A 12517-nucleotide genomic window follows, 5' to 3' on the forward strand; every position below is an offset into this window, starting at 1 on the left:
AAAATCCACAGACTGAGGGAAGTTGTTATATCTCACCTGGCAGTGTTGAGGCTGCAACTGTAAAGCCATGCTCAGTTTGGTGGCCAGCAACCCTCAAGTTCAAGAGAGATGTGAGGAAGGGAATGGGGTCCATATTTACACAAAAGTAAAGGAAAGGGCATGGATACTATGGTGAGTACTTGGCTGAACACTACACAGCAGTGAGCTCCCATCAGAAACAAACACCAACTAGACTACATTAGAATTATAGCCAACAGATCAATGGAAGTGACTATATCCTATCAACCTGCAACTAGTGAAACCACACCTGTAAAATCATTCTCAGTTTCATGTGATGTTCTGTCTTGCTCCTCAACTCCCCTGTTCCAGTGATGAGGGTCCAGGAGGAAGCTATCCAAGTGGCCAGAGCACATGTGAGCTGAGGCTGAAGGAGCTGGCTTTGCTGACTCCCATCAAAAGAAAGCCAAGGAGGCATCGAGGAACTGCTCAGAATCACTTGCAGGGTGGTTTACAGACATAACAGAGCCAAACTCTTCTCTGCAGGGGCAGGTGAGGCAGCAACGGCTGTAAATCACAGTGTGGGAGATCCCATTTGGACATCAGAAGCAGCTTCCTCAGTGGGAGATGGTGCAGCACTGGCTCAGGCTGCTGGGGGTGCTGGAGTTCCATCAAAGCTCTGGAGGCTGGGTGAGACATGGCCACATCTGACCTCAGCCTCTGGTGAGAGCCCTGCTTTGAGTCTGAGGCTGGACTAGACGACCTCTGGAAGTCACTTCCAACCCACTTTGATTATGATTTCCTGATCCTGTAAAATAAGAGGTTGATCATCTATAGATGTGGTTATTAATACTGTGTTGCAATAGCAAAATCATTTCTGAAGACTTGATTAATGGCTCAATTAGCTCAGCACGTAAATGTTCAGTAGTATTTAAACTGGAAGAATACTGCAAAATGTCTTTATCTTACTTGCTGGAGCATATTTGTTATCTGTTACCATGGACATTTTTGTAGCTGCTTATAAATCTTATTAAGTTTCAACTAATTAGAAGTCACTGCACATCCTGTGCTTTTATTATGAAGTTTCATATTTGTTCCTCACTTTCTTTTAATCTGTTGTTCTTGTAAGTGAAATTTATCTCTTCTATTTTGAAATATAGAGATTTCATATTCCAGCTCTGTTTTGGTAGCTGATTAACTTCCAGAATTCATTAATAAATTCAGGAGGCTGATCCAAATTATCAGATTTATTGTCACACTGTTTTTCATCTCAGTAAATAATTTTATCTTTTATGACATGTTTAATATTTTTTCATAATGATTAAATACCGGTAAATTATTCTCAATTTCCAGTATTTTTGCTTTTTTTAATTAGCAGCATTTTCAACAAGTTCTAATTTCTTAATCAAATAGAATATATATACAATGATATAAAGAAAATTAATTTTTATATTCCAGTATTTGTCCGGTATACATCCATTGACTTTCCACTTTGAAATGGGAGACCTAAACACAAAAAACAAGCGGAAGTTAGTGCTGTTGTAAAGGAATTCAGAGGTTTTGTGTTTATTCCTATAAATCAAAGCATTGACCTGGCTTTTCTGAAGTTACCTTTTACAGAAAGTGTCTTTGGTTTAAAAGGCTTGCTATTTGTATGGTATCATTTAGCAGGAAGAGCTCACTGAATTTAAGTTATAAGGGCTAATAAGGTTTTGAAGTGTGTGTTTATCCCATATTTAGGCATAGTTTTGCCTTTGAAAGCTTTTAAGTGTTGCTCTTCCGTTGCAGCTTCTTCCAGCATGTGCTCTCACTTGAAAATTAGTTGTTTTGTGATATATCAATACTATAATACATAATAATAATCATCATCACCATCTTAATTCCTCTTTATTATGGGTAAGACATATGTATTAAAAATATAATTAATAGCCTGAGCCACAGCCATGAGCAAGTCGTGTGTTAAACTGAATGACGGCTTTTATAGAGCTGCGTAATATTTTCAAGGTATCTAACAGTAGTTAAATAGATGTTCTTATATTTACATCAAGTTTGATGAAATTGGAGTCAATTTCCCTGCTTTCAAATTGCTCAATCAAATGTTAGGTGACAATTTGTATCCTTTTGGTTTTACTGTTGACTTTAATCACTATTTCCTACTGATATTTTTTTTCATATTGTGTATACCTCAGTTTTTAATTTCAGCATTATAATAACTTGGAAGATTTTGAGAGAATTTCTTTCTTTAGAAGCATGAAACTGTATAACAAGTTGATAATATACTTGTATGCTCTAATTAGTTTTGACAAATCCAAATTAGAATAGACCCAAGGAAAAACACACTCATGAAAGAGCTCATTACTGTTTTGTTAGTGTATCGAAAGACTGTGGAGAAGGGGATAAGGAGTCTTACATGCCTGCAAACTGTCAAATGCTCTGCTCTTTGAATGACAGGAGAAGTGAAAGGCAGACTGGATGTCTGATTTAAGTAGTTCCAGGCAAATTTCTCATTGTGGTATCACAGTGCTGCAGAAGGGGTTGTTTACTGCATGAGAAAGAGAACACTTGACTTGAAACCTATTTTCAGAAAGGCTGCTTTCCTCTGAACTGGCAAAGTGAGATGGGACACTATTGCAATTTTCTTCCCTTCCATTGTGTTTATGTAATGTGGATGGCATCACGTGATTCCAGATACTCATGGCACTACTGTCTTGGGTTTTACCTAAAATGAAGAATACTGTAGCCTTGAAATTTGTTTATATCAACAGAGGTGTCATAAACCCGAAGTACCACATAGCTTGTCTGCCTCAGTCACCTTCCTGTGAGGGCCTCATCCATCAGGCTCTGTGTCCAAGCTTAAAACAGCCCTAAGCTTTAACCCACACAGCAGTACTAATGGAAACCCTATAAGCATGACCACAGGACTGAAATGTGAGGTGTTTAACAGTTCCACAAGTTCCACCTATTTTAACAATTATGTTTTGTTTTTTTTTTCTCTCCAGTTAATTTCTACTCTTTCCAACTCTGATCATCTTTCCTCTAAACCACCTGCTGTCCACTTAATTTCTCCAATTAATCAGAAAGTAGTGTGCGGTGCCATGGTTAACATGAACCAAGCCTCTTCGCTGGAAGATTCCTGTAACAACTGGCAGTCAGCAACTGGGTTTTCTAAGCAAGACTCATCTCTCTACTTTCAGTCTGCTTCCCATAGTTCACCTCCTTCAATGTCTAAAATATCCTCTTCTGCATCAAAGAGTTGGCACTCCACTCCTCAATTGTCTGATAACCTACAAACACCAAGTCCCTATAGCCCTGGCTGTGTTTGCAAAATGGGAGGCTTCACCACATCCTCTGTTCCGGCAAGGAGTCCAAGTCGTTCCTCCAATCCTTCATGTTCAACTGAAATTCAAGAATCTTTAGCTCAGTCTATATCCCCCAGTTCTTCCAAAAGATTGAATGCTTCATCTCCCCTCCCTGTACATATAATAACACATTCATTATCTCCTAGCCCTAAACCTTTGTCTCCACCCTCTCTTTATGGGTCCTCTTCAACCATATGTAGTATAAATGAGCCTTGCACACAAACATTATCCAGAGGAAATTCAGCCAAATCAGGAGTCAAATCCCCTCTGCCAACCAGACTGACTCTCTTAACTGCTATTTTGAGATCAGGCTCCTCTCAGCGGAGGCCACTTTCTCCTGCTTCTTGTCCCACATTTTCCCCTAGCTCCCTTAGTTCCTCAACACTTGGAATAGATCAAAAGTCTCCCCCGACCCCCAAGAAATCTGTTTCAAGTCCTCCTATAAGGTCAGATTCCCCTAGCAAGGAGGATTGCCTTTCAGGATGGGCTCAGCATCTACCTTTACCTTCCAAGCCTCATCCCACCCCTCGAGCGAGGTCCCTTTCTCCAAAAAACCACCTTCCCGTTCAATTCCTTTCTCCAGACTGCCGAAATTCTTTGTCATCCCCCATCTCCTCTCATAGAAGATCAGTTGCCTCTCCAGATTTGCAGTCTTCACTGCCTCCTCCTTGTGCCCCAGCTCCCTCTTCCTTTGCATTCCCCACCTCTCCTTCTCCAGAAGGGCTGGGCTATTCTGGCTCCAGGTCCCAGGCACCTCAGAAGTCTCAGAGGGTGCGCACTTACTCACCCATCTTTACTTGCCGTTCATATCCTTTGCTTTCTTCTACTAGTGTCAGTGGTGCATTGTCTCCCACTCTAGAAAAACACTCATCTCCTTCCCCAAGTCTTTTGCACTCACCTTCTAGATCTAAATCAGGTTCATGCCAGACATCTGTTCAGGAGATCAGTGCCTCCTCTCCTACCCCTTCTAGCATCTCAAAGCAGTGGTCTCTCCCACGGCCTCACTCAACCCCTCCGATCCCACAAACTGGTGATATTTATTCCCATCCACTGCGATTTAATTCTTCATTGGTGCAAGCAAATTTTAGATCTAACTCCTCCCCTCTGAGACCTGAGAATTCTGCCACCTCATCAGTGTTAAAGAGCAGATCTCCCATCTCAGACAAGCCACCAGGCACACTGCCATCAAGACCCAGAGAGCTGACTTCACCACAGTCTTTTTCCCTGCCTCCTGACCATGAAAACATCAAACCCAAGGTACTCTTGGTGCATGCTTATTTTATAATAGTTCTTTGTCCCTGTAGGAAAAAAAAATTACATCCATGTTGTAGAATACTAGTAAAATATATGTGATGTGGAAAAAATGTGGAAAAGGAATGGGTTTTGTATCAATAATGAGGATAGTAGAAATGAAATCCTACCCTTCAAATTGCTAGCACCGTGTTCTGTATTATGGAGAAGATTTTGTAGGATTACTTTAACATAAAAAGGAAGATACTTTATTGTTGATGTAAGATGATTTACTACTAAATATGGATTTGTGTCCAGTGGCTCTGATGTACATTTTGTACATCATATTTTTGAAGCTTGCCTAAAATCCTGCAGTACCAAAAATCAACCATGAAGCATGTTCTGTTCACCCCATTTTAAAGTAATTCCATTTGTGTTCCCAGGGAAAGTAATAGAAGTGTGGTGATCTTAGGTGCAGGGCAGAGCAAGAAGCAGTTTAATCTAATTGATGTGAACTAGGTGTTCCACTGATAAGTGATTCTCAAGCACCCCATCCTGCCTGTCATCCTCATTTCCCAGAAGGCTTTCCTCACCCCAGCCACCCTGGGACCAGCCCAGAGGCAATAATGAGCTCAGCTTGAGCAAAGACTTTGTGGTCAAGGGCCAGCAAGGGAAGATGAGGACAGTCCCCTGCTTGTTCCCTTTCTTTTGTACATCCTCTGAGAGGATGAGGGGGAAAGAAAAGCCAAGCCTCCTGCAGCCCAAACTACTGCAAATACAAAAGTCTCTCACCTGGCAGATTAGCCATGCTCCTGCTATTTTTTATCCACCTGAAGGCAGGAGAGCCAATGCAGAGTGAGAATAAGCAGTGATGGGAATTGCTGCAGGAGGGCTTGGGAACCCAGCACACAACTGTAGATTTAAAGGGAAAGGAAAGGAAAGGAAAGGAAAGGAAAGGAAAGGAAAGGAAAGGAAAGGAAAGGAAAGGAAAGGAAAGGAAAGGAAAGGAAAGGAAAGGAAAGGAAAGGAAAGGAAAGGAAAGGAAAGGAAAGGAAAGGAAAGGAAAGGAAAGGAAAGGAATCCAAAAACATACAGCAAGTAGGTGAAAACAAGAGGCACTGCTATGCAAAAAGGAAGAGTTAATTGAAGAAGGCACCAGAGCTGCATGAGGCTTTCCAACCTCTTTTATCTTATCTTGGCACTCTGTGCTTCACTTGTGCTGTGTTCCCTTCCTCTAACTCACATCTGAGCTCTGTCCATCACACAGTCTGTCATAGTTTATTGATTTATTTGCTCACAGCACAAAATTACAGCCTGGTCTGCAAAATCAAGTTGCGTCAGATGTACTTCTAACAGCTTGGCTATGGCAGGGGTGACTTTAAAATATTAATTGGAAATGAGACGTTAAAATCAGCACAAAGTAACAATTGTCATGAATGGTTCTTTTAAAATCCAAACAAGCCAAGAGGAACCAATGTGCTGAGCAAAGCTGTACAGTATTGTCACACCCTGTCAGTATTAGTTAATGAAACAAAAAGAGATATGAAATTGTAGACATTCCAAGAAAAAAGCCCCTGAGACTAAACTGCAATGCATGACCAAGCCTGCAGATTGCAGAACAGTTGCAGGTCCTGCTAGCTGGTGCATTGAGCGCTGTGAGGTCTCTGGCAGTAAGGAAATTCTGTTTGTGACCCAGAGCTGTTGCCTGGGTTTATATTTGCAGAGGTTGTTATACTCCTTCAGTCTTTCCTACTGTCCCTTTTCCTACTAATTCTGCTTCATCATGCAATATGGTGGCACTTTTGAAACTGCCCCACCATTCCATGGAGACTGGGAGAGTGTCCACCAGTACAACAGACTTGGACCATTAGTCTGGTCTAATTTTTAATCATGTAGACAAAGCTGACTCAGCTGACTCAGCAGCTGGGTGTTCAGTGCAGGAAAGGTCTCTCATGGCTTTAAAATGTGAGTCTGAGACTTCATCTACTGTTACTAATACTGTGCATTCAACTCCCCTCCTGCTCTCACTTACTTTCATCCCTAGATTATGGTATAGCTCAATGAACTGTGCTGATGTGTTAATGGTAGCAGGTTGTCCAGTGATATTCCAGCCTCAAATCTCAGTATATTTCCAGAGAATAAAAAAGAAGAGTATTGAGGAGAGACAACTTTAATATCCTAAGCAGCATTAGGTGTCTTTAGTACTAGTCAGCTCAACTTTATAACTAAACAAAAAGCAGATTGCTCCATCTGATGACTGTTGATGCATGACAAAATCTTTTCATGTATGAATGTGCTAAGTGAACATCGAGGGAAAAAGACAAATATAGAAGTGCTTGACTTTGGTGTGTATATTTTTTCAACCTTAATGTTGCTTCAACAGTCATTGCAGCAACATTAAGACACACATTAAAACCAACATCTATTAAACCAGAATCTGGACGCGCACTGATCAAAGGATAACCTATTCATTTGTTTAACTGTTTATATATGTATATATAAGCATGTGCTTTGCCTTGGTTTATGTTTGTTAATGATTTAAAAATTGGAATGTTTGTGCAAAGTGAGTGTAAACATAAATCTACAGATCAGTGTGAAGCATGAACTCTGGGTGACCACAGAAAATAAAAGCCCTCTCCCTAGACTTTATAGATACTTTGACAGTGTCCTCTTGGACATAATATAGCAAAATGGACAGTGAGACAGAGTAGGGACAGATAAATTCTGCAGGAACAGTTCTAACAGTTGTTAGAACAGCTTCTAGCTTTCTGGTTTGAAGAAACTTTGTAGTGGTTTCATGGGGTATCATTCTTCCATATTCTTTGATTTTCCCATTTGAATGTAGCTCAGGAATGCATATGGGTCTACCCAAAACAGGGAACAAACTGACTTCAGTAACATGGAGCTCAGCACAGCTGCAAAACCTACCATAAAGCAGGAAAGATTACTCATGAGGAGCTCTATGCTACCATGTCTGGTCAGATTTTAAGCCTTTATAACATATCTAGCACATTTTACAGTGACCTGTGGGTTCTTAGGTGATCATTTGAACAAAAAAATCTTGGATATTTTCCCCCAAACTCCACAGACTGACATTTGCCCAAGCTCTGATGTTGGCATTGGTTTGCTTTTGGCTGTACCGTGGTGCAGGCCAGCAGACCTAACTGTCCACAGCTGTTTAAAGTTACTGCTAGATTCCTATGAAGCAGATTATTAAATGTATTTGGACATTGGAAAAATAATTTAAAAAAACATGAAATAATGTATAAAGAAACATATATAGATGAGAAGCTGAATTAAAGACTTTCCACTCATCTCAGACCTGAAAAAATTAGCACATTGCTCACAGGTTCTACAATATTTGGAGGTCATGAAGCAAATGAAAGCAGTATATAAACTTTTAAATTTTAAAAGTCTGTTAAGTCTGTTTAGTTCATATAATAGCATAACTAACCTCAAAGTGATCATAGTTCTCTTTTCATATAATATGCACATTTCATCATATGTAAAAGCCTATTTTCTAGTGAAAGCATTGTATTTCACATGTTCAGATATACAATTTTAGTTGGTTATCAATTATAATCAAACCAGGATACATTTTGTGACTATGCCCATTTTAATATTTGGAATCTGATCTTCCATCTCAGTGATCAGTATTTTATTTTAGTTTAAAATAAACGTAAGTTTAGTTATGGATATAATTCTTGTATATGCATAAATGTATCTATGGAGCTATGCAGTGTTGCTATCTAAACGTTCAAAGGGCAGGATTCATCTCACATGACTTTTGACATTTGAAAGTTACATATCCAAGCACAATTTAGGTGATTCTATTACAGCTAGTGGAGAGAATATGGTGTGTTTAGAAGGTGATTTTATTTTGCCTTTTTACTTGCCTACTTTGGGATGAGATTAATTCTGTAGAAATGTCTCTGATTATAAAAAGCATTAGTGTTGACTGTAGAAACTGAATGGTAGACATCCAGGTTAGAATCACTAAATCTCATAGGAATTACTATCCCATGTTCTAAAGCCCCTCCCACTAAAAAAAATAGAAAAAAAGTTCAGTTCCAGCATTTGCATTCATCTGCTCATCATCATCTGAATCATTCAATATGATTGCTGTGATTACTGACTTCTGGAATGACTCATTCTCCAGTTTGACTGAGTGAAGTCAAAAGCAAACAATATTATGTATAGAGGGAATTAAAAGGTTGTGCCCTACACTATTTCAAGACAGGTGTGTGGGTAAATTTCTTATCTGAGTTAAAAATTTGCCCGCTCCACTGCCATCGAGATCTTTAGCAGATATAAAGAAAATAAAAAGTAAACAAAAGAACAACCCAAAGTGCAGCATGTTGATTTAGACTGTTATCTCATAACATCAGTATTTTCTGTTGCAGGTAATGGTACATTAAAAAACCTGACCTGATTAAAAAATAACTTTATTTCTGGCTGACTGTTACAGAAATAATCAATCACTAACTTAAAAATCTATTGTGTGAATTTATGACTTTTTTGTCAGATTGTTGCCTAAAAGGGAACAATGTATCAAATATCAGTATAATAAATATAATATAATAAATATAATATAATTAATATAATATAATATAATATAACATAATATAATATAAATAATTCTAGCAGTCATGTGATTAAGCATTCTACTTCTTGAACTCCTATAAGCAAAGAAGAATCTTATCAATCTTTTAAGAATTACTGAACTCAGCATCTATATTTGCAAAGAAAATGTAAAAAATATGATTTGTAAAGATTTAAAAATAACTGAGCAAACTAATATAGTCTAAAAATTAAATTATTTGAAAAGAATAATATGTAAGGTTGATCTTAGAACTTTCATACCCAAACCCATACATTTTGTATGGTTTAGATTGCCAGTTCTGTCAGTTTTGTTAGAGTGTGAAAGTTCTTATACTTATTTTGTTTGGGTGGTAGAGTTATTTATTCAGGAGATGAAAAGCTGCATGAAGATTTTAATGATCTATCCACTCAAACCAGCAATTCAGCATTTAAGGATCATAATCAGTCTCATGAGAGCCAATCACAGAAATCCCTCTGATTTCATCGTTCAGGATCACACCACTCAGCAACGGTTGTTGAGGTAGATGTACTGACAAAAGTAGCTGTGCATTTTCATATCAAATCACAAGAAAACTTGGAAAAAATTTACAGCCTCTCCTGCTATTCATTTAAGGGTTGTAGTCAGCAGAAAGTGCCTAAACTTACTTTGGAAGCCATAAGGTAGAGGAAATTAGCTTTGTCCTACTTCATCCCTAAGAACAAAACATGTACATTACCTGACTTTAAAAAATTTACAGAAACACTAGATTAGTTTTAAGAAATAGTTTTTCTGGGAAATACATAAGCACTGTTTTGTTGCAATGTGTCTGCAAGAGGATTGTAATTGTCTTTCATTCTGTCGTACCTTTCCCCTCTCTTCCCTCTCTCTCTTCTACCCTGTTTTACTTCCCTTCCTGCTTTCTGGTTTACCCTTTTAGCAGTACAAGATCAAGACAAGCTACAAGGCATTTGCAGCAATCCCTACAAACACATTGCTTATGGAACAGAAGGTTAGTGTTTGCTCAAGAACATGGGCATTGCATTGTGTATTTGAGACCATTCAACTTCATGTAAAAGTTCTGACATTTCTGTTGGGGGATACTGCAGAATATAAATTCTGGGAGCTAACTACTCAGGATTATAATTCCGCCATTTTTCAGGGCCAGCCACTTTCACTGAAGATCAAGGACTTCACTAATCTGAATTTCTGAAAATCAATTTACTATAAAAAAAAAGAAAAAAATCCCAGTGTCCGAAAGGAATTGCCTTTTATGGCGACATCTCAAAATCTGTTTTGTTATTGGAAAGTGTCTGAAGTGCTGCTGTTCTGGGAACTGACAATCAGTAGATCTTGGTCAGTTAATGATTATTGGACAGCCATGCTTATACCCATAAATTTAACATCCCAAAATATGCAATTTTGACCATCTGTCTTGTTAAACTGTGAGAACCATCCTGGTCATTGTTCTGACCTCTGTTAACTTCCATTCTTCCTGAACACTGTAAGATCTAGCCAGTGATCTGTTCCCAGTATGTAGTTTGTGGTAACAATAATTTTCTGTAGGCAGGCAGCTGGATTCAAAGCCCAGACTGCAGTGCATTGATTTACTACCAAAGTCACAGTCAAAAAAAGTTGGACTGTGTAGTCTTATTTAGACAATTCAACTTGGAAAGTCAATTGAAAATTTAAGCTTTGAATGAGGGTATCTTGCTTTCTCAAAATACCCATGGATATTTATTTTAAAAATATTTTTCCAAAATTATTTTTACTCAAAAGAATAGCTAAGTTTAACAAAAATTTTCTCCAATGATCAATGAGCTAGGTGCCTTGCACGTTTAAAGACATACTCAATCATGCTAACATTCAGTTTGTAGGTTATCAGAAAAAGCTTTCTCTTCAGTACCTAGCTGAGGAACTTAGCCTCTGATTAATTTTTTAAGCATTCCTGACTACACATCTAAATATTTATTCACATATACTGCTGATTTCATGAGTAGTTTGCAAAGCTGAAATTTATTATTTAGGGTGAACTTAACTGTGTGCAAAATTTGAAATTTATAATTTTTTCCTTGAAATATTACTGATTGTGATCTAGTAATTATGAGTTAAGTGCTATAAATCAGATTCTTTTTCAGAAAAAAGAGACATAATCTCGAACATTTTTTTAATACTTTGTGTAAAACCTGATCCTTCCCTTACTTAAATCTTGAATGCTCTAATGAAGGTTATGTTTGCTTTAGCTTGCAATGTGGTGCAATAGAAATGGCTCTGTAAAGGAAAATAGCTGATGCAGGAGATTCTACACCCCTACAGAATGTATTTTGGGAGGGTTTTGTTTGAGCAGAAAGCCTGTTAGCAGGTGGAAGAATTTGGTGGACTCCTGCAGTACCACTTCATGGTTGACTTCACCTGAAAGGTACTGTTTGTGTGCTCTGAGACTGCACCACTCTGCAACCCAAGCCAGGTAGGTGATTCTGAGCAGGGTACTCACTCTAAGATCACACTCCTGATGTGAACTAGTGGGTGTATGTCAGCTGTCTGATTGCACTTTTTCATAAGAAAATGGATTTCTTCTGTTGGTATTGCTGGTGCTCTCTGGGGCATTGACTCACAGCCTGCATGTTACTTATCCCCAGTACATAAAACTGATTTGTGCCATCTCAAGCCAGCATCTGTAGAAAAAGTAATGACCCAAAAGATATCTATATTTAGATAGACTTTTGGTTATCCACTGATTTACTGAAAATTGTAGCCTTGGCATATCTTTCAGTATGAAAGTGGTCATGTAGTACTAATAAGAAGTAAATTCTCTGTTATAAGATTTGCCTTCAGGAGAGACTCTTAACAAAGTAACTTTGTAAGTGTATGTTTCAGCAATGCATGAGTACATACTTTCTCCCATCTTGGGAATTGCGGATAACAATCTCCTCTTGATCTGCAGCAGCAGCTAATTCTAGTGCTCCTAAACTAGTCCCATTGTGTTAGCTGATAAGAGTTTATGACTCTTATGAGAAAGCATGAAGTATTCACATGGCACACTCAGGCCCCTTTGGGGCAAGCCTTAATATCCAAGTATTCTCCTCAAAAGTATTGGGTGGGGAACTAATGATACATTCTAGCTCAATGACAATAATGATGTTCCCATTTTATGCATAGTGTTTTATACACAGCATTAAAAGGAGTGAGATTTAGGACAATAAAATTTTACCTGTGTAAGTGATGTTTTATTAACATTAAAACAATTATTATATTATTAGAAAACATAATTTTAGATACAATTTTTAGCTTAAGGCTAAAAAAGTGTTTTGCTATGTAATTAAATTAGAAATGCACATTGTCAGAAGTCAAC

The 12517-nt window shown here is 38.1% G+C and overlaps 1 protein-coding gene across 1 annotated transcript in view; it reads left to right on the top strand.

Moving 5' to 3' along the window:
• Nucleotides 1-12517, top strand: part of MLIP (muscular LMNA interacting protein) — a 99993-nt gene that overhangs the window by 47819 nt on the left and 39657 nt on the right. The window contains exons 4-5 of the mRNA XM_062488544.1: nucleotides 2997-4613; nucleotides 10106-10177. Of these exons, the coding sequence (XP_062344528.1) occupies nucleotides 2997-4613; nucleotides 10106-10177 (1689 nt within the window). The remainder of the gene's footprint in view (nucleotides 1-2996; nucleotides 4614-10105; nucleotides 10178-12517) is intronic.

The sequence above is a fragment of the Cinclus cinclus genome, chromosome 3 (assembly GCF_963662255.1).
Source record: "Cinclus cinclus chromosome 3, bCinCin1.1, whole genome shotgun sequence".
In the NCBI taxonomy this organism is placed as follows: Eukaryota; Metazoa; Chordata; class Aves; order Passeriformes; family Cinclidae; genus Cinclus; species Cinclus cinclus.